At 64.0% G+C, this 21,746-nt stretch overlaps 2 protein-coding genes across 2 annotated transcripts; both read left to right on the top strand.

Moving 5' to 3' along the window:
- The first annotated feature begins 43 nt into the window (after window positions 1-43).
- Window positions 44-9,289, top strand: TRAPPC6A (trafficking protein particle complex subunit 6A). Its single transcript, XM_028088090.2, has 6 exons — window positions 44-148; window positions 6,630-6,697; window positions 6,903-7,020; window positions 7,730-7,813; window positions 8,010-8,103; window positions 8,949-9,289. The coding sequence occupies exons 1-6, from the start codon at window positions 65-67 to the stop codon at window positions 8,978-8,980; spliced, it is 480 nt and encodes a 159-aa protein (XP_027943891.1). The 5' UTR covers window positions 44-64; the 3' UTR covers window positions 8,981-9,289.
- Window positions 9,290-11,919: 2,630 nt separating this feature from the next.
- On the top strand, window positions 11,920-19,914 carry NKPD1 (NTPase KAP family P-loop domain containing 1). Its single transcript, XM_028088088.2, has 4 exons — window positions 11,920-12,662; window positions 13,551-13,961; window positions 16,221-16,352; window positions 17,838-19,914. Exons 1-4 carry the CDS (start codon window positions 12,563-12,565, stop codon window positions 19,643-19,645), a joined length of 2,451 nt encoding a protein of 816 aa, XP_027943889.2. The 5' UTR covers window positions 11,920-12,562; the 3' UTR covers window positions 19,646-19,914.
- Window positions 19,915-21,746: the final 1,832 nt, after the last annotated feature.

The raw sequence follows: 21,746 nt of genomic DNA, 5'->3' as shown, positions 1-21,746 counted from the left end.
GCTTGCACAGCCGGGCCAATGAGAGCGCGAAGCGCTGGACGGCCGTTGGGCGGGAGGCCGGCGCATGGCGGACGCGGCGCTGTTCGAGTTTCTGCACACGGAGATGGTGGCGGAGCTGTGGACGCACCCCTCCGACCCTGGCCCTGGGGTGAGCGCCGGACCCTGGGGGGTAGGAGGCGCGGGCCGCGGCGGGAAGGGCCGATCGAGGCCCTGGGTAGTGCGGAGGGCGTGTCAACGGCCCGGGTCGAACTCCGACGCCGCCCCTGCCTCGCGGGGCGCTGACTCCCTCTGTAAAGTGGGGATCGCAGCAGGGCCGGCCTCGCGGGTTACTCCTAAAAGTGAGGGAGGCAGCTCCGGCTAAAGCTTAGCTCAAGGCCTAGCACAGAGTCAGCAGGTAGTAATTATCATAATTACTACTATTGGACGTGTACCAAGGACTTACCCTTGGCTTGAATTCCGCCTGCGCCACTAACTAGGTGTGAGAGCCAGTGACTCTATCCCGTGTGCCTCAGTTTCCTCTTTAGTAAAATGGGCATTATAACAGCACCTCAGTCTCAGAGAGGGACATGTACTCATCCAACGAACAATTAGGCACCTATTGTATTCCAAGCACTGTTTCCCTGTCCTTGCGAAACTTATAGGGGAGGCAAACAAAAATACGCCACTGCCTAGTGAGAAGTTCCATAAAGAAAACTTCCATAGAGGAGCGCCTGGGTGGCTCAATCCATTACGCGTCTGCCTTTGGCTCAGGTCGTGATCCCAGGGTCCTGGAATCAATTCCCGCTTCGGGCTCCCTGCTCAGCGGGGAGCCTGCATCCCCCACCCCTGCCGCTCCCCCTGCTTGTGTTCTCTCGCTCTCTCAGATAAATAAAATCTTTTAAAAAAATTCCATAGTCATGAAAAAACTAGGGATGGAGTGATTGATGGTGGAGGAAAGCCTTCCCAAGGCACAGACTGTAGGAAGTTAAGGCAGGGTGGGGGTGGGGTGGGGGTAGTGGTGGATGGAGCGCATTCCAGAAGAAGTTAAGGAACAATAGGTGCAAAGCCCTGAGGTAGGGGCTTGCTTGGCATTTTGGAAGTTGGTTCTTCTGAGGAATAAATGACTCAAACTTTAAAGCACTTAGGGTGATGTCAAGCACCTAATCCGCCCCCAGAACATGGGAGCTCCTGTTATAAAATCTGTTACTAAAAAGAAAGGGTTGGGGAGAGAGTAAGGTGCTTGAGAAGTGAGTGCTGTGATTAACCTTTTTTTCATATTAGCATGGTCATTGTCATCATCAGTATGCAAGATGTTTTTACTGGCTTAGGTTTTATGGTTTAGGAGCCCCAAGGAGGGTGTTGCTTCTCATCTCAACCCCACTAAGTGTCAGGCCCTGTGGTAGGCTCTGGGAATTCCTCAGTGAGCCCTACAAAACTCCTGGCCCTCCTGGAGTGGGGGAGGGGGGCACTAAGATAAATGAATAAAGTCTAGAATGTTAAGGAAATGCCATGAGAACGAGAATGATAAAGCGTGGGATGGAGAGTGCTCATTGGCCTGTGTTGGGGGGGCGGTTTGCAGTGTCTCGGTACCCCATCCAGCCTGGCTTGAAACTCCCGTATCCCCGACATCAGTCCTTTCTCCCTCACCAGCAGCCCCCAACCGGGCCCTGCCACTTCTCTCCACCCCTGCCCTGTAGTCCAGGCCCCTCTCTGCCCCTGTACCAGCCTCCTCCCTCATCTCTCAGCTCATTTCACTTGTATCTTCATTGCGTTCACATCGATTAATCCTTCGGACTTTGGCTCAAATGCCCCTTCCCCCAGGAAGCCTTCCCTGGGCGCCAATCCAAGGCGGGTGTCATTGTGATGTTCTTGCAGCCCCCTCCCATTTGTCCTTGAGAGCCCTATCACACCCAAGTATGTATCTGAATTATAGGTCCCTGTGAGCCTTTGATTCACAGTCACCGCCCCCCCATCTCCAGACTGTGCGCCGTGTGGGCTAGGACCAGGTCTGCGCTGATCACCACATAGTAGGTCCTCTGCACACAGTAGGTCCTCAGCGTGGGTTTGTTGAAGTGGACGCAGCTCCCCTGCTGTGGAAGGCGGGGGGTGGGGACCGGGATTTGTAATAATAAGAGCACCTGCCCCAAATGAATGTTTCCTGCACGCGCTCATGGGCTTCACCCTCCCGATTTCATTTGATCCTCCTACTGACCCAGAGGTCAGCACAATCCTCCCCGATTTGTAGGCTTTGGAGCCTGAGAAACCAAGGCTTTGATGGACAGGAGCGCTTGCTCTCAAGTGCCGGAGTCAGGAATATAACTAGGCCTCCCACCTCCAGAGCCTGCGCGCTGTAAGCCCTGGCCCGCATTTCTCAGTGCCCCTTCCCTGGCACTCTCTGGGAGGATTTTAATGGGTTTCTGTGGTCAAGCAAGTGTGGGAAATGCTGGGTTACTCAGCTCTGCTCACCAGGGGCTTTCAAAGCACACGAACGTGCCCGGGACCCAGCTGCCACTGGGATTCCCGTGCTGGGGTCCTACCCCGGAGCTCGCCAGTGCTTCCCGGGTGCAGCCAGGGGTGAGGTCTGCAGTGGGTCTCCCATGTGCCTGCCACCTGGAAGCCCCATTTTCAGGGCCATATCAGGAGAACTGCTGTTTGGGGCGCCTGGGGGGCTCAGTCGGTTGAGCATCTGCTTTCAGCTCAGGTCATGATCCATGATCCCAGGGTCCTGGGATTGAGTCCCGAGTCCCAAATTAGCAGACCCTCAGCCTTGAGGTGGGAGGAATTAGGCCTGCGGGGGGGGGCGGGGCTTTGGGAGTGTTTGGGGGGAGAAGGTGGGGCCTGGGGGTGTCTGGGACCACCTGGGTGGATGCGAGAGGTGAGTTCAGGGCCACAGGGTGGGAGGCGTGCTCATTCTTACCCATGCACCTGGGGGAGCGAGGACATCCCCTCTCCCCATGCTCCTCTTGAGGCAGGAGCCCGGGCAGCTTGTCCCCCCGGTCCCCCAGCAGGGCCTGCACAGATCACTGAGGGCCAGGGCAGCAGAAGAGATGGGAAGGAGCCTGGCACGGGGCCCCTGCCCGCTCCCCGCCTTCAGTCCAGGATGTTCTCTGCGAGTGCAGGGCTCAGGATGCACGGGCTGGTGGGGAGGCTCCGATCGGATCGCTTGTTTCCCCATCTCCTCCTTGGGGCTCGGTGGCGCTTTTCCGTCCAAACACTCGAACCTTCCTGCAGTGGAGCACCCTCTTCTCTTACTCTGTCTGCAGTGCTTCTTCCACGTGGTTCCATTGCATCTTCTTGGCTCTTGGATGAACATTGGACTGTCTGGGTCCCTTCCGCGCGACTTACAACTTCTTGGCCAGTTTTTTTCTACCTCAAGGGTTTTCCTTGACAGCCTAGGAGGCTTCATCCCCCTTACAGATGCGTTTGTCCGGCAGCTCCCTTTGTTATTTTCGCTACCATACTTCCCGTTTCCCAGGGCTGCCCCTCTGGCTGCCCCTTCCTCCCAGCTCCCGTGCTGTTGGGGGGATGCTAGGAGGGCTTTCTCGAAGGGGCTCCCCTCTGTTCCTGCATGATCTTGTTTCCTCTCAGTGGGCTGTTGTGCAGACTCATTTGAGGTGGGGGGCAGGTGCCAGGAGCCCAGAACTGCTCTGGCTCTGGCTCTGGGCTGGGCCGGGAGGATGAGAGTCCTGCCCAGGCTTTCGTAAGAATGATAAACTTCTAATCCATGAAGAGCTTTTGTAGGGACCAGGGGAGGCAGGCGGTGATAGAGCCGGGAGGCTTCTCCTCCCTTCCTCCTCCACCCTCTTCCTCTGTCACCTGCTCATCCTCGGCCCCTCCCTTGCACTGCCTCTCTCCCCTCCCTTGTCTGTTGTTCCCGTACCCCACCGCCCCGATCTTTCCAATTCCGCACATACGTCACTGGCCTCCAGCGCGGGCTGAGTCCGGCGGTGCCACCAGCTGGGGAGGAGCTGTTGCCCAGTGCGGGTCACACCACCGCTGTGAGGTAGGGCCAGCCGTCAGGCCCATTTCACACACGGGGAAACTGAGGCCTGGGGTTATGAGATAGCTTGCCCAAGGTCAGTAAGCAGCGGAGCCAGGCCTTGAACCCAGGCAGTCTGAAGTTCACTGAAGGGAGACCTTTCCAGAACGTTCCCCCCCACCCACCTCGAGGGGGGCTCCCTGGCCTGGCTGAGGACCCTGCTGACTCCCGGGCTGTCCACCCTCAGGGCCGCTGTCCTGGCTATGACCCGGGCTTGGGGTGCCTCCCCACTCCCTTCCCTGCTTCGCTCCTCTCCCTTCATACGTGGCCCCAGGGGAGCGCTCAGAGCGTGGCTTTTCTCCCGGCCATGTCCCCGATGTCCTGCCTCGGCTGAAGCCACTAACGGCTCCATTAGTTCCTGTACGGTCGGGGCAGGGACTGGCGCACCCTCTCCCATGGCGCCCTCCTCGGCCTGGTCTACGGGCGCCCCGCCCCAGCGCTCACCGCTGTCCCCGACCCTCGTGGCCAGAGCTGCACCCCCCAATCCCCTTCCTCCCTCCTTGCCGTGGCGTACAGCCTCTGCTGCGAGTTCCCTCCCCTTCTCAGCCTCCTCCTCTGAGAAGCACTCCGGGGACCCCTGCTCTGGGGGGAGCTACCCGGCTCCCCTCGCATATGGGTTGTCCGTCACCTGGGCACCTGTCACCCCCTGCCCCCGCCCCCCCCCCACCCCGGGCACAGTGGCCAGCCCCTAGAGGCCACCAGGAAATGTCTATGGAATGAAAGAGAGAGAGTCCCCACGCGCCGGGCAGGCCTCAGGGCCACAGATGTGCTCGGTCAGCATGGAGGCTGGCCCTGCCTCTTTCAAGGCGCTCACCTCTGGAAGGGAGGGGACAGGGGAGCGCGGTCACCCTATCACCTGTCAGAGAAGGCTAGCCGAGGGCGTGGCAGGCGGCCTTCTAGGTGCTGAGCTAAGTCGGCCCACAGATCGGAGCCCCTCCTTCATGGGGCTCTCCTTCCACCGGGGGCTGGCCACCCAGGCTGACAGATGCAGAGGCGGTGAGTGATAGGGACAGTAACACTTGCTGAGCCTGGCTGGGAGCACTTGGCCTGTGTTTAATCCTCATAAGGACACAGGGAGGGAGGTGGCACGGCTAACACCGTCCTCTCTTTCCCTGGGAGGAGGCCGGGGCTCGGGGCCCATGTCCCCCTCACTGTCTCTCCCACCTGAGCTCATCTCTGCATGCCTTAGTCATCAGCTGTGCCTGAGGACACCAGAGGCGCGTGCTGACAGAGGGACCAGAGGGCTGGCCAGCGCCAGCCAGCAGGAAGCTGTGTCATCACCAGGTCCGGTTCGCCGCAGGAGGAGCACGGAACGGTGGGCAGGGGCCGAGGAGCCAGGGCGGCCTGGCAGAGAAGAGGGCCACCTTGCTCGAGGACACGGGCGACCTCTTCTCAGGCCTCCCTACTCCCAGAACCTCCCCCCCGGCCCGAAGATGGGCCACAGCCCTGGCCACCCCACTGAAGGCCGGGACAGCCGGGGGTGTCACCCTGACCACTGCCGCCCCCCCACTCCCCCAGCCATCAAGGCTTCGCAGCCAGCCCTGCCCAGGTTTGCAAGCCGGCCCCCCGTCCCCTCGCTCCTCCAGGCCCCGGGTTCCAGGTGTGAAATACAACCTGCCTTACAGGGTTGTTAAAATTAAACAGGAGGTTCGTACAAAGCGCCCGGCGCACGGTGCATGCTCAGATCCCCACTGCTCACTTCGATTGGCGGCCGTGTGGCCCCCGTGTGCCGAGGCCAGTGCTGGCTGCTAAGGGTCAGCCCAGGGCCCCGCCCCACGGGATCCAGCACCTGATCCAGGCCACGGCATGGGGGAAGGGAGGCCTCCGGGCGTGGGGATGGGGCCGTGAGTGAGCCGGGGGGCCCCTCTCCTGGAGGAGCAGGGTGCCTCACTCCATACGCTGTCCTGGTAGGTTGATGCCTGCCTCGCTCCATTCTCTTCAGGCCCCCCCCCGAGGAATTACATACAGGCCGACTCCTCGGGCCTTGCCATCAGCACCGCGGGCCTGTGCCCGGACACCACGTGCAGCCTGCTGTCCCCCTCCCCGTGCCTCTGCCCCCCTCCACCGTGGGACCCTGGCCTGCCTTCCCCGAGCCCCTGAGCGGGCATCTCCTGGCCCGAGCCCCCGTGGGGCCCTCCCGGGGTTCCTGGCTGATGTTTTAAGGCATGACGATCACAGCTGATTGTTACAGCTTCCTGCCGGCCTGGCCAGGAGGGTGGGCCCCATGGCCGCGTGCCCACTGCCACACGAGCCCTTCGGCCAGTCACCTGGAGCCCCCGACTGGGGTGATGAGCATGCTGCCTACCCACACAGGGCTGGAAACGCTTGCGACAAGTGTACGGGTGGTCTCAGGAAGGAGTTGACAGGCAGGCTGAGGCCGAGCCTGGGGAACAGCCCCATTTTCCCCGAGGCAAGGGGGCGCTGGTCTCAAGAGCGATGGCACCTGAAGGCATCCGAAGGCCTGAAGCTGCCCTGGAAGGCGCTCCCTCCTGGCTCTCCTCAGCCCCGAGCAGGCAGGGACGGGCACATTGGTCTTAGAGTACCCTCTGCGGCTACTGTCCCAGGTGGAGGTGGCTGTGGGCCCCTGAGCCTCTCTTCCCTGACCTTTTAGGGACAGAAGATGAGCCTGTCTGTCCTGGAGGGCATGGGCTTCCGTGTGGGCCAGGCCCTGGGCGAGAGGTGAGAGCCGGTGCTTGCTGCCCTTCCCCTGCCCTGGCTGGCTGGAGGCAGGCAGGAACTGAGGTCAAGTCCCTGCAGGGGTTGTGTTGCTCTAGAGAGGAGCCCAGCCCGGCTTCCTCCCTCTTCCTTACCCTGGGCTCCCCATCCCGGCCCCTCCCGGCCCCACAGCATTGGCCGGGCCTAAGCGGCTGCCACTGCCCCCCAGGCTGCCCCAGGAGACACTGGCCTTCAGAGAGGAGTTGGACATCCTCAAGTTCCTGTGCAAAGACCTGTGGGTGGCCGTGTTCCAAAAGCAGATGGACAGCCTCCGCACCAATCACCAGGTGTGTTGCGCGCGCCTGGGGCCCAGCTTCCCGACTCCAGGCGGACACCGCAGCCAAGAGGAGGCAGGAGGAGAGCCCCTTGGGAGGGAGGGCGCAGCGGCCCGGCCCCCGCTGGGCTGGGTTGGGGGGGAGTGGGGGGTGGCCCTAAGCTCGTGGGCAAGAGCCAGGTTTCCCGACCGGCAACATGGCCCCTCTCTGGGCCTCCGCCCAATCCTCTGAGGGGAGCCAGGAGGCCGCAATGGGCAGGGCGTGGCGGGGGGTGGTCACAGCTATTTCCAGAATGTCCACAAGCTTCCCAAGATGGGGCCCCAGGGTGAGCAGTAGGCTGTCCCATGGTCGGCAGCATCCCTCCTTGGCTTGACAGCCGAGTCCCCACTAGGTGCCCACGCTGTGCCCGGCCCGGCCTGCAGCTTCTCACCACAGCCCCGGGAGGAAGGGCCTGTGCGACTGTTTACTCCGGGAGCCAGGCCACTTAGGGGGGTTAGGACCAGTACACCCCATGGGTGGATCCCCGGCCCAGCTTGGGAAGCCCCTGGGCCCTTCTGGAGCTCTGAAGGATGGGGCCCATGAAGACAGGGGTTCTGAGGCCCGGGTCCTTCTAGACCGCAGCCCAATGGGGCAGGGGGCGCTGGGTCTTGGCCTTCCGTCCCCCACTACAAATGCACAGGTGCCCCCCCCCAGCCCCTACTGGGCTCTTCTCTGTCCCTAGGGGACCTACGTCCTGCAGGACGATAGCTTCCCTCTTCTCATCCGGATGGCCTCGGGCCTGCAGTATCTGGAGGAAGCACCCAAGGTAGGGAAGGTGCTTGGACTTGACCTCCCCCTATTTCCTCAGCCCCACCCCAAGGTGGCCTACCCTCAACCTGAGGGGCTGGCCCATGGCCCAGGACGCAGGGGAGGAGTTGCCCCCACTGTGTGTGGAGCCCCGGGCCTGGGTGTGGGCCTCCCTGCTTCCCTGGGTGATGTGTACCCCCGCTCCCGGTCCCCAGTTCCTGGCCTTCACCTGCGGCCTCCTGCGAGGCACCCTCTGCATCCTGGGCATCAAGAGCCTGGTCACCGCCTCCGTGGCATCCCTGCCCACCTGTGAGTCGTGGGGGAGGGGGCCCTCCCCATCCCTTCCCATCCCTCCCCATCCCTCAGGTGTGGTGGGGCTCCAGAGTTCTGTCCCTGCTCCCACAGCTCCAGGAGGTGGCGCCGGGCTGCTGAGCCCCACTGACAGATGGGGAATTTGAGGCCCCGAGAGCTTAAGTCACGTGCCCAGACCACATGGCTGGGGCAGCCCATCCACGCCCCTGGCCCTGTGATGCCCCCCAACCCCCAGCCTGCTTCCCTAGGTTGTGCCAGCCCGGAGCAGAGAACTGCTGACAGACCATGCGCTGGTCTACTGGTTGTGAATGTTATTCCGGGTGGACATGATAGAAGTCAGCCTGCTTGATGCTCGATGGAGGTCCCCAAAGGGCAGCCAGGGCCTGTGGGTTGTTGCAGCCTGCCTGACGGGGTGTCCTCCTGACCCCCAGGGCCCTCCATCAGACGAGCTGAAGTTTCATGCCTCCCTGGGGCCAGCCTGCCCTCTGCTGTCCACCCCCCCCAGGTGTTTGTCCCTCTGCTGGTCCCCCAGGCCTTCTTATGGCGGGGGGACCTGAGGCCAAGTGGCCAAGCCCTGAGCAACACATGCCGAAGAAGCCCGTGCCAGCTCCTCCTTAGCAGCCTGCATGCTTGACCTTCGTGCTCCTAGTCACCCACACGGCGCTGGGATGTGGGCCAGGTGGGCGGGGAGCAGCACCCCCTCGGACCAGCCCGAGGCCACCCAGTCTGCTGGTGCAGGGCAGGGAGGCACATCTCTGAGCATCTCTGAGCTGTTGCGGGTGCTTTCTGCCTCGCCCCTCAGATCCCAGCCCTTCGAGCTAAAGCCTGCCCTTCTCTTCCAGGTAAGTTCCAGGTGGTGATTCAGAAAACCTGAGGAGCCCCAGGCCCTCACCCCCCGCTGAGCCTCACGGCCACCGCAGGCCCAGGGACCTCGGAGCACCGCTTTTGGGGGTGGCCGGAGGGCTCGTGTCGGGGACCCCAGGCTCTGTGGGTGATGGACAAGAGCGGGGGTGCAGGGGTCCAACCGCCCTAGGGCATCATGTGTGCTCCCCAAGTGGGTGTCACAGGGAGGTCGGGGTGTCCTAGGAACAAGGTGGCCCAAGTTGGGGCCAGTGTGAAAGGATCCCTGCGTCAGACTCCTGCCTCCGCATGGCGGATGCCCAATAAAGGTTCTATATGTGCAGCCAGATTTAAAAGTGGAAGGTGGGGGGGGGGGTGCTCTGTCACAGGTCCTGCAGGGGTGGGGGGAGTAGAGCCCTCTGCGTGCCTCCCCACCGCTCATTTCCTCCCCCTGCAGGCCCCTTGCATCCCCAGCCCCGTGGCCCCCGAGCCCTAGTGCTTCACCGCCTCCTGCCTGCACGCCTGGTGGGGGATGGTGGCCCCGGGCACCGGCAGCCCTGCTGGCCTCGACAAGTCTGGGGCCGCCCTTCCCCTGGTGGGGCGCACCGAATGGCCCTCTCCCTAGGGAGTAGGACTGGGGCCACCCCGAGCATGCGCAGGGGCAGGCCTGGGGCTGCCAGGACCGAGGATGGACAGAGAGGGGGAAACGGGCCAGACTCCCTCATTTCCACACACCCCCCCGCAAACCCCACAAACACACCTGAGGGAGCCGGCAGATGGAAGTCCCACCCAGAACAACAGCCCAGCTGACCTGCCCCTGGGCCGTGTGGCCTCCCTGGCCTCCTGCCTCCCCCCCGCCGGCACCACCTCCCCCCACTTTACATTCATAGCACCTGAGGGGACCACACACCTAGGCTCTGCCCAGGCTCTGCCGCCTGCCGAGGGTAGGGACCCCCGCATCGAGGGTAGGGACCCCTGCATCAGAGCTGTGAACTGAGGCTGGGGTGGGACCTGAAGGGGAGAAGACAGGTCTCCACCTCTACAGAGTCCTGTGAAGGCAGCCCGTCTGGCCCCTACCTTGGCCTGCCCACCCCCAGCCCAGAAAGCGGCGCTCCACATTCTGGCCTTTGCACACACCAGTCCCCGCCTGGGCCGCCCCGGCCCACTCCCCAGACTCCTGCCCCCTCTGGGGCATCCAGCAGCCGCTCGCCTTCTGCTGGCCACCGCCCCCCTCTGTGCCCACAGCCCCGGGAGGACCCCTAGACAGCTTCTTCCTGCCCTGTGGTGTTTTCTTATATTCCAGTGCACTTCTTGGGTCCCTCTGGATCCCTTTGCCCAGGACAGAGCCTAGCAGACATCTCCCCGAATGAACTGGTTATTCAGCTAAACTGTGTGCAAGTGGGCAGGGGCGCAGAGGGTTAGCCCCATCCTGCCCTCAAGAAGCTCCTGAGCGCATCCTGGAGGTTCCCCCACACACTCACCCCCCACTCAAACATACTAGTCCTGCCCCCCAGTTGTCTGGACTGCTGCCAGGGCTGGGGGCAGTGGGCAGAGTCCCCAACTAATGGAGGACAGGGAGGAAGCCTCCCCAGGAAAAGCAGCTTGAAGACCTGGGGAGGAGAGACAGGACCGGCCCCCAGCTGACGGAAGGATGCTTGGCTCTGGCTACAGGGGGCAGGGTCTGGTCACCCAGGCAGAACCCCTAGAGGGGCGTCCTGCTGGACCAGGTGGGGTCCCTTTTCTCTTGTCCTGAACCCCTCTGTCCCAGGCACTGTTGGGTGGTAGCCTCCCGCGTCCCCACCAGGTCACCCATCTACCCCGGGCAGTGACTGTTTGTCCCATCGTGCCAGAAGCTGAAGCGACACGGGGGTTGGAGAGCAGAGCCTCCCCCCGCCCCGCACAACTGAAAGCCCCTCTTGCTCAGCCCTGCCCCTGCTCTCGAACCTCTCAGAGAACAATGTGCAAAGCATCCAAGCAGTCAGGAGGCAGAGCCTCAGCAAGCCTGCAGCCCCTGCAAACCCCTGCTTCCAGAAGCCCCGCTCTGCTTCCACGTGACCTGGGGCAAGGAACTTCAGCTCTCTGGGCCTCAGTTTCTTCATCTGTAACGTGGGTGTCACAGCTGCCCTGACGGGCTGTGGTGAGGAAGAGGGGCTAACTGTGGGAAAAGTGCATAAACCGTGTGCGGTTCCTGGTAAGCCTTCACCTGCATGTTACCGTCCTTCTATGAGAAGCATCTAGAGCAGCCTGGTAAATGGGTCAGTCCGTGCCCGGCACACGTTAGCTGCGGTCATTCCTGAGTGCCTGGCTCTGTGCTCAGCGGACTCCTCCTGACAACTGCGGGATGGTGGTTGTCCCTGGTCCACTCAGCAATGAGGAAGCCGAGGCTCAGAGAGGCGAGGTCACTTGCCTGAGGTCACACAGCTGGGCCCTGGAGGAACTGGCATCCGAACCTGGGATTGTTGTCCTCTCTCAGCTCTGGACTGTTAATCCCTGCGCCAGCTTCCCACCCCCCAGTCCCATGGACCCCCCCCCCGAGGAGCCCCCGGTAGGTGGAGCCCCAGGCAGCTCGGTGGCTTGCCACCTCCCTCCCTTACGCGGGGTACCACGCCCGGGGGCAGCCCCCAGTCCTCCAGAGTGGGACAAGCGGGCAGGGCGGGTGCTCTGGGGGAAGGGGCGGGGACAGGGCAGGCAAACCGGTCGGGCGGCTGGCCCCGGGCTCGGGGCCTCTCTCCAGTGGGGCCCACACAGCAGCTCGGCAGGGCAGGGAGCTGGGGCCGAAGGGCTGCCATCAGGTAGGTACAGAGGACCCCTGGCGAGGGGCGGGCGGGCAGGGGCCAGGCGCCGGGCCCCCAACCGTCTCTGAGCCCCAACTCATCCCCTTTCCTCTGATCCTCGGCTTTGCCTGCCTCCCCCCGCCCCACACCCAGCATCCTTCCCTCACTGCTGCTTTCGGCTCTTCGCATTTTACGCCTGTGCACCCTGTCTCGCCCTGAGTTTGCTGAACCTCTTCCCCAGTTGGACCACCCTGATTGAATGTGCGCCCCCAGAATTCCTCTCCCTGCTCCCGCCCTCGTTCAGACCCTAGATGTACCAGCCCTGAAGTTTCAGTCACTTGGCTGCGGTGGCTCGGGGCTCCCAGCTCTCCCTGCGCTGGTTACGCGTCCCTTCCCATGGCGCCACCCTGCGCCTCCCACAGTGCGCACCCCCAATACCTAGTGGTCCCCGAAGTTTACTCAGCCACCCCCCGGGCTCCTGTGTTTCCCCAGCCCACGTCTGCTCAGCACCCCCATCGTTCTAGCCTCTTGGAAACTCCCAGGGGCTCCCAAACACCCAGTCACCAACTTTGGAAATCTCACGCACCCCACATTAGCCCTTAGCGCCCCAGTAACCATTCTTCGTTCTCCCTTGTCTAGCTGTCCTTCCCCGGTCCTGACCACTCACTTTTACTCTGAAGGGCACTGCCACCCCAGCTGGTAACGCGGGACCCCAGCATCAGGGACGGGGTCTCCCACCTGTCCCCGGTCACATCCCGGGGGTGGGCTCTTCTGGCTGGCACCCAAGGGAGCCGGGCACTGAACCCACCCTTACCCTCCCCCGGAGCAGGCCCCCCGCCGCCATGCACAAACACTACACCGCCCGCTTCACCAAGGGCGCCCTGCCCCTTCGGACCCCCGCCGAGCGCTACTTCTTGGACCCAGAGTTGGCGCAGCAAAAAGGTAGGGGTTCAGTTTGGGGGGTCCTGGCAGGGAGCGTGGTCTGTGGGTCAGGGGGCTGCTGAGTGGATGGTTGTTGAGCATAAGGGGAACATCAGGCCCCAGGGGAGAGGGGCTCCCGGCACTCCTCACAGAGGCTTCCACGTAAAGGGGTCATGGTGTGGGAGACACAGGCCCCGGGGAGACCGAGAGTGGGAGCCCAGGATGGGGATGTCAGCAGGGGGGTCCACCCAGCCTACCCCTTCCCAGGTAGAATTCCCCCACCCCAAATCGCCAGGCCTGTGAGGATTTCACCCCAACCTGGGGGGAGCAGTGTGGAGAGAGAACAAGCTGCCCCCACCACTGGGGGGGACAGTGTGAGTGGGGGGACAGCTTCCAGGGGGGTGGTGACCACAGGTGCTCCTGCTGGGGGGTGGGGGTGGGGACAGTTACCGCCCATCAGGCCAATTCAGCCTCTTGAGGCCTGTGCCTCCCAGGGCAGCCCCCTTCCCCCCAGCCTTGCCCGATTCTGGGTATGAGGCCCACGCCCTTCTCAGTCCCCACCCTGTCCCCTCTCCATGGTCACCTCCCATCACTCCAGCCTCCTCTGGACCAACCAGGCCAGTTCCTGATGGGTTCCTTTCTGCCCCCCCAACCCCAGGGACACCCCCCCCGTCCCCAGGGACTCCAAGGCATTGTCCCCACTGCAGCCCCTCGCCTGGCTAAGCCCAGGTCTCTGCACCTCTCCTCTGCCCCGCAACAGGCGAGCACAGAGGCTGCCCCCCCCACATCCCCTCTGCATTTTCTCTGATTTCTCCGGGGCCTCCACTTGAAGACTCGACCTGGTTCCTGCCAGTGCCCTCCCAGGGGTCAGGGACTCAGGCCCAGTCACCCCCACTTCCTTCCTTCCAGGATGCCGTCACCAGTGGTGCCATGACCCAGCGGCCCTTCGAGCCCTCGGGCCCTGTCGGCTGCCCCCACAGGTGTGCTGGCAGCTGGCCTACCAAAGCCACCGGGGGGGTGTCAGCGGCTGCTGCCGGGGCCCCCAGCCCCCCATCTTGCAGCAGCGGCGGCAGCCCCAGCCCCCGCCTCCCAGCCCCCTGCGGCAGCGGCTCTGCTCCGTTCCAGCGGCCCGGAAGGGGCCGCCTGCAACCGCTGCTGCCCCTAGGCAGCTGGCCAGCGCCCCCCAGCGGCCCCCCGAGCTCAGCATGTCACCCACCGCCGCACCTGCCACGGCCAGCGCCCTCCTGGAGCCCAGCACGCCCCGGGTCGCCCGCCCCCTGTTTTCCCCAGCAGCCTGCGGCCCCTTCACCTACAGCTCCGGTGCTCACCCAGCCTTCCTGCGGGCTCTGTCCCCGCTGCCTCTTCCCCCCGGGCCCCTGGCCCCTCGGCTTGCCCTCCTCGTTCACTCTGCTCCGTGTATGGGAGGGTGCTCGGCCCTGACCCTGGGCCCCTCCCCTCCCAGGCAGCCGCCTCTGCTTCACCTTTCGCTTCACTTGTCCACAGCTGCCAGGCCAGGCCTGTCCCTTGTGCCTCATCCCCGGCTAGTGGAGGGCGGGGTGGGGGGCAGACGTCGGGGGGGGGGGTGGCTGGGCCCTGGCTCTCTCCCTCTGCGGACAGCCTGGCTCTGCTTTCTCTCTTCCCGGCCCTCCCAGCCCCGCACCCCCAGCCCAGGGGCCAGAGAGAACCTGGGGCAAGAGGGTGACAGGCACCAGCTTGCTGGCCAGCTCTGGTGTGGGGGAGAGGGGCAGCGGTAGGGGAGTGGCCTGGGGGCTGGAGAGAACAGTGCGGCAAGGGGAGGGAATCCCTTCACTCATTCACTCATTCTGCTTTGTTCATCCGTCCATCCTGTGACTAGGTACTGGATACGCACGGTGGGTGCCCAGCTCTGTTCGGGGAGGGGGTGCAGGCTGCAGGGAGCAGGGCAGAGACTGCTGCCCCCAAAGGGCTCTCGGCAATGGGGGGGGGGGGAGGTGGGTACAGGAAGCCAGATAAGGCGAGCTTCAGTGTGTCACCCAGTGATAACCATGTTGGGGGAAAACAAGGCAGGCAGAGGGGGTAAGGGAGCATTGGGATTTGCAAATAGGGTCATCAATCAGGCGAGCCTCCGTTAGGGCAACATCTGAGCTCAGTAAGTGGCAGCAGGGTGGGCCTGCTCCCGGGGCTGTGACGAGGGCCATACCCCGGGGACCCTTGTGGCTGTACTGAGGGCTGGGGCTTGGGCCCTGGGGCAGGCGGGAGCCACAAGGGACGGCAGCTGGCGTGGGAGTGCGGGGAGCGGAAGTCGGGGTGAGAGGTGCTAATGGCAGGGGTGTGGGGACACACGGCAGCGGGTTTCCGGGTCTGCCTTGAAAGCGGAGCAACCGCTGAGCAGGGACTCGGGCTCCAGGTCAGGCAGTCCCTCATCCCTGCAGGCTCTGGGGCCCTGCCGCCCATGTCCTACCAGAGGCCCAGCGAGGTGAGGTCACCTGGCCACCAGGCAGAGCGGGGTCAAAGCCGCCTAGGCCACCCCCTCGGCTGACCTTACTGGGTCCTCCTACTGGGGCTGACCCTCCAGGAGGGAGGGATCCTGCAGCGCCCCCCCCCCCCCCGCCAGGCCCCTGGGGAAGGTGGGTATATTATCCCCACCACGCACGGGGAGGCTGGCCCAGGGCTGCCCACAGCTAAACCCTCCCTTTCTGGTGCCCCAACTCCAGTCCAAGAAGTAGCATTTGGTGGGGGCCCGGGGTGGGGGGAGGGCCAGGACGCCCTCAGCCGAGTGGACACCGTGATGCTGGTGCATGGTGCCAGGATTTGAACTTGAATCTGCTCCCTAAACGGTCATTCCAGACCATGGCATTGACTGAGGGCTCGCCCCGGGCCTGACCCTTTGGCATCCGTGCTGCCTGGTGTCTCTGTAACCCCTCTTCGGAGGGAGGGACTGAGGCTCTCAATGGTCATGCAGAAAAGGTGGCACGGCCAGGCCCAAGAGGCCGGTCTGCCTGGGCTCGGGGCAGGATGAGAGGCTGTGGGCATGGGGTCCTGGAGGAGAGAGATCAGGGCGAGGGATGGACAGGAAGCTGAGAGGAGCCTGGGATTGTCGGAGCCCTTCCGCACTGGACCCAGGCTAGAAGAGCAGGCAGGAACTGACACGAGAAACTTCTAGAGCGTGCCAAGAGGTGTCTTAAGCTATCTGAGGGCCCCGAGTCCCAAGACAGGCCCACGGCGCTTTTCCGGGGGAACCACGGGCTGGTGGCAGAGCCTGGTGACCTAGGGCCTGGTCAGCCCAAATCCTCTGGGCCTCTGTGCAGGGGCTCGGTGGGGAGTCTAGCCTCCTAGCCTTGACCTGGTGGATCTGGGGTCGGCTCCTCCTGGGATGCTCAGAGGCGCACATCAGACCCTGGAGAAGGGGGTTGTGTGCCTACTGTGCCAGAAACCTCCATCTGCAGGTTTGACCTGAGTCACTTCAGGGAGTTGGGCAGAGGGATGCCGAGGAAGGGAGGAGCTGAGGGCGGGCTCTCTGGAGGGCAGATGGGAGGAGGGTGGTGCTTGGCCAGCCTTACTGACTCAGTTTCACCCCCCTTCCCCAACCCTGGCCCCCAGATATCCTGACAGAAGATGATGTCTACTGTAGCTGCCTGGCCAAGACCCTCTGCCACGTGCCTGTCCCTGTGACCGTGGGTTTCTATGCCCCCTTTGGCTGCCGCCTGCACATGATGCTGGACAAGATCACTGGTGAGGCCCCGTGTGTGCTGGGGAGGGGGGAAGGGGACAGAGCCCCTGGTCCCCGGTCCCCTGGTCCCTGCCCAGCCTCAGGCTCCCCCAAGCCCCACTCGCTCCTGACCCCGCTGGGCCCCGGTCCGGATGCCTGTCAGTCAGTATTAACCAGGTCCCTCCTGACGCCCACAGCCTCTGTCCCTGGGTCCCTGCTCACTCCCTCTCTGGCCTCTTGGCTAACAGTCTCATCCCCGCCCCTGCCAGAGCCACTCCAAGGAATCTTCTTAAGATACAGCTCTGGTGGGGCGCCTGGGTGGCTCCGGTGGTTAAGCGTCTGGCTCTCGATTTCAGCTCAGGTCATGATTGTGGGGTCATGGGATGGAGCCCTGCACTGGGCTCCCTGCTCAGCAGGGAGTCTGCTTGGGATTCTCTCTCTCCCTCTGCTCCTCCCCCTGATTTCTCTCTCAAATAAATACATCTTAAAAAAAAAAAAAAAAGAAAGAAAAGATACAGATCTAGCCCTGTCCTTCCCCTCTTCAAAAAGCCTTCCGTGGCTCCCCAGCACTCTAGGGAGAAAGCTCAGGTTCCTCACTGGCTCCTGCAGAGTCCCTCCTGTGCCCCCCAGACCCATCTCTTCTCAGCACGGACCCAGGGCCTGGCGCCCACAAGAGCCCTAACGGATAGAGGTTAACCGATCCCGTGGGCTGAAACGCGGCCAGGATCCACGGCAGCTTGGACCTGGTTTTAGCCCTGCTCAGACCCCAGCCCCGACTGTGGCCAGAGGGGCTGGAGGCGGCTCACCTCTGTGAGCCCAGCCGTGGTGAGCACCTACTAAACAAGACTGCATCTGCCCCCCTGTGTCGTCACAGAGTGATAAACAGGGTCCCGGGAAGAGAAAACATGCGATCATAAGGAAAAACGAAACAGCACTCGGGAGCTCCTCCTCTGTGCTAGGTGACTCTGGCACATTCCCACTCATTCATTCACTGACCTCAATAGCAGATGGACCCTGCCCCCAACCTCTCATGATCCATCCTTCAGACATTCCCCCAGCCCTTCCTTGGTGCCCAGGGGACACAGGATGACCAAGACGACCAGAGCCCTGCCCTTCGTGCCCTCACAGGCCAGAGAGGGAGACGGACCTGGCCCCAGAGAGCGATGACCCAACAGTGGGTAGGGTTGGGGTGCGGAAGCCCGGGAGGCACCTGACCCAACCTGGAGATCAGGGAGGGCTTCCTGGAGGAGGAGCATCAAGCCAGGAAAATCAGACAGAGGCTGTACTGCGCTGCCCAGCATTTCGCTTCCTCAGCACCTGGCACACATTCTTTCCTTCCTCGTCCCTTCCCGTCCTCTCTCCCCTGGGAGCTCTGCTGCTTCTGCCCACCGCTGGCCTCGGGCCTGGCCCTCATACTCCTGCCCCTCCGTGCGCCGCTCCGGGCCTCCGGGCCCCCGGCCCGCCGCTCACGGCCCGGTGCACCCTCCCCACCCCTTCCCTCCCCGCAGCTCTGATGCAGCAGGAGGCGGCGCAGCGCGAGGCCGAGGAGCTGCGGCGCGTGCAGTGTCAGCCGCGGCCCGTGCGCGGCTGGGGCTTCCCGCAGCTGCTGTGGTACCTGGTGTTCCTGCAGCCTGTCATCACCGAGCTGCACCTGCACCGCAAGAACGTCCAGTTCCTCTTCATCCGCTTCAGCGCCTGGCACTACGCGGGCACGGACAAGCTGTGGGCCGGCCTGGTGACCACGCTGTGCGAGGGCATCCGCCACCACTACGGCGCGCTGCCCTTCAGCGTGTACTCGGTGCTGGGCAACAAGCCGGCCGCGACGCCGGGCTTGTGCGAGCGCGAGTGGCACTGCCGGCGCCGCGTGTGCCTGGCGCTGCTGGCGCTGCTGGCGGCGCTCGGCCTCGGCGTGGGCCTGCTCTACCTGTCGGTGGGCGCCCGCGCGCAGGGCCACGGCGCGGCCAGCGGCAGCCTGCTGCGCGGGCTCGGCGGCGCGGCCACCACGCTGTCGGGCTCGGGGCTGCTCATGGCCGTGTACTCGGTGGGCAAGCACCTGTTCGTGAGCCAGCGCAAGAAGATCGAGCGGCTGGTGTCACGCGAGAAGTTCGGCAGCCAGCTGGGCTTCATGTGCGAGGTGAAGAAGGAGGTGGAGCTGCTCACCGACTTCCTGTGCTTCCTGGAAATCTACCAGCGGCGGCGGCTGCGCGTCGTGCTCGAGGTCACCGGGCTGGACACGTGCTACCCGGAGCGCGTGGTGGGCGTGCTCAACGCCATCAACACGCTGCTGTCCGACAGCCACGCACCCTTCATCTTCATCCTGGTGGTGGACCCCAGCATCCTGGCCGCGTGCCTCGAGAGCGCCGGCTCCATGAAGGGCACGGCCGACAACGGCTACCTCTTCCTCAACCGCACCGTCACGCTGCCCTTCTCCGTGCCCATCATGGGCCGCCGCACCAAGCTGCAGTTCCTGCACGACGCCGTGCAGAGCCGCGACGACCTGCTCTACCGCGAGATGACGCGCAAGCCGCGGCCGGGCGGCTGCAGCGGGGGCGGCGGCGAGGGCGCGCAGCTGCTGGCCGTGGAGACGCAGGCGGGCGCCGAGGGCGCGCAGAGCCGCATAGACGCCGAGGCGGCGCGCCGCATCCAGGAGGCACTCTTCTGCCTGCACGACGAGCGCGACTGCCTCTACGAGTACGTGCCCGACAACGTGGTGTCCATGCGGCGCATCGTCAACACCGTGCCCATCACCGTGCGCCTGCTGCAGCAGCAGGACGGGGACTTCGCGGGCCCCACGCCGCGCCAGGCCGTCGCTTGGGTCGTGCTGGCCAACCAGTGGCCGTGCCGCCTCAGCTGGGTGCTGCAGTGCCTGGAGGACCGGCAGCAGGCGGGGGGCGCGCCCGAGGCCCGCGCGCGCCTCTGGGACGTGTTCTGCGACAACAGCCGCGAGCTGCACTCCATGACCAAGGCGTTGCAGAACGTGCTGGACTTGGACGGCGACCCTGAGCTTTTCGAGCGCTTCCTGGGCGCCGACTTCCCTTTCACCGTGGCCCAGGCGCAGACCCTGCTGCGCTGCACCGTCAACCTGGACCACTCCATCCGCCGCCGCATGGGCCTCATCCGGGCGGTCAGCGCGCTCAAGCCGCCCAGCCCGCCCAAGTCCCCAGCCCACGACGCCCCCCACGCTGCCGACGGAGCCAACCATGCAGCCGGGGCCTTCCCGCCCGGTCAGGGCGCCGGGCACGCCCCGGCGCATGCGGGCAAAGCCCACCAGCCCCGGGACGGGGCGCACGGGGGCAAGCCACGACTCGTGGCCTGAGAACCCTTACAGCCCAGGTGGGTCTTGAAAGAGTACTCCGGGAGCAGCGGGAGGGAACCGTTGCTCCGTCTGCCCGGACGAGGGAGTGAGGGGTGCGACTGGGCCCAAGGCCGCCCGTCCGGGTCTGCAGTGAGGACTGTGGTGGCCCCCCCCCGCCCCCCACCCAGGTGAAACTGTGAGCCAGAGAGCTGCTGGCAGTGGCAGGCTACTGAGCCAGTGACCAGGGAAGAACCCCGGGTTCAAGTGCAATAAATGGAGATGTGAAAGCCCCCGCTGGTCTTCGCGTCCTGGGCTCCCTGGCTCAGCAGGGACTGCAAACCAGGCCTGCCCTACCCTGCCAAGTCCCGTCACCCCCAGGGAGCCGGGCAGCCTCAGCTGGCAGCCTCACTGCTGGCATCTCTGGTGGCAGGAGGGGTTGCGGGGGCGGTGGGTGAGGCCCCTGAGGCAGGGGAGGACGGATGTGCAGGTTGACTCAGGCAACGGAGAGCGTCTAGGCCTCAGGGGATCCAGGTCCTCATCCCCACGCCCTACCTGCCCCTGCGCAGGCACGGAGCTGGCATTTCCGAGGGCGGTGTCCCGTTGACCTCAGCAGGTTGCTCCACTCAAGGGGTGGCTCTGCCCTGGTGGAATGAATGAATGAGGGCTCCCTGGCACTCCAGCCAGCTGGGGCGGGCAGCGCGGCCTCCCCTGAACAAGTGACTGCCCACCCGATGAGCCCTTTGATGAGGACTGGGGAGCTGAGGAGCAGAGATGGGGTACCCGTGGGACATACAGAACCGGAGCCTGTGCAAGGCCACAGAGTGGTGGGGGGTGGAGGGTCTTAACCACTTTCCCCTCCCACCCGTGTGACACGGACCTAGGATGCTGGTGTCACCCCTCTGGGCACCTTCAGAGTTCTCACTGGTCAAGGAGCCACACACTCGGGCCCGTGGTGTGCCCGATCCAGTCCAGTTGGGAGACGGGACCAACACTTAACCTACATTGCATGACGAGAGCTCGAGAGTGTGACTTCTGAGGGGACAGACCCAGAGGGAGCCAAGAGCTCTGTGAAGTCACCCACGCTCAGGCCCTGGGGCCTGGTGGAGGTACTGACCTCACATTACTTACTCCAAGGCTGGGCACAGCATCCCACCTCCACTGGCCAATGATGGCCTCCACGTGGACACAGGGCAGAGCACCGGCCTGTGACTTCCGCTGGGGCGGCCAGCTTAGCTGCATGGCTAAGCCGGTGGTACAGACCTGCACCTGCTGGGGGAGGTTCTCCAACAGCAGCGGGGAGCCTGCCCAAGAATGACGCTCCCCAGAGACACACGGGGACCATGACAGTTAGGTCGGTGTCTGCAGGTGTGGGACTGGGGCCGATATGTCCCTTCCCTTTGGCCTCCCTTCAGCCGACCTGGCTCGGGCTTCCATTTCTCACCACCTCCGGTCCAGGCTGACACACATTAGCAGCAGGAGTAGGCGTGAACTAACCTGCCAACGGGCTGGGAGCAGGCCTGTGGACTCCAGGCCCCGGGAAGGAGCTGTAGGTCCCTGTTCAGTGGAGCCACGCAGTGGTCAAACTGTGGCCACTGTGTCTCTTAGACTCTGACAAAGTCTGAGTCCGACAGAGCTAGAGTTGGGATGTCCCAGAGTGGCTGGTGTAGCCGGGAAGGCTCACTGTCCCCCAGCACTCACGGTCCCCTCTGTGGGGTCCGTGGAGCTTTCCTGCTGGCGACTTGCACCTCGGGGAGGCCACGGGGCTGATTCTTGCCAACAGGAAGGGAGCACCAGCGATGTGCATCCCCTTCCCATCGTGCCCACGAGTGAAGAAGCAGGTCTGCCTTGTCCAGTTTCCCCTACCCCCCCCCCCGTCTGCCCACCGGATACAGGGGCTCCTGAGGCCCTAAGGAGCGGCACAGCCACAAGGGCGAGGCCTGGACCCGCCTGTCACTTAGGGGAGAACAGCTGCCCGCTACCTACCCATCCACAAGCATGGAAATAACATCTCCCATGTTGTGGCACTGAGATCTTTACGACTGGGTACAGCGTCTAACCCAGTAATAAAAGGGATTCGGTGTGTCTTCACAACAAGTTCCAGGAGTGTCTGGGTGGCTGAAGG

Source organism: Eumetopias jubatus, unplaced genomic scaffold (assembly GCF_037043125.1).
Source record: "Eumetopias jubatus isolate StellerSeaLion01/CBP00866 unplaced genomic scaffold, mEumJub1_p1.0 scaffold_10, whole genome shotgun sequence".
In the NCBI taxonomy this organism is placed as follows: Eukaryota; Metazoa; Chordata; class Mammalia; order Carnivora; family Otariidae; genus Eumetopias; species Eumetopias jubatus.
The sequence above is the reverse complement of the archived record's forward strand: the minus strand, read 5'-3'. Positions and strand labels throughout refer to the sequence as shown.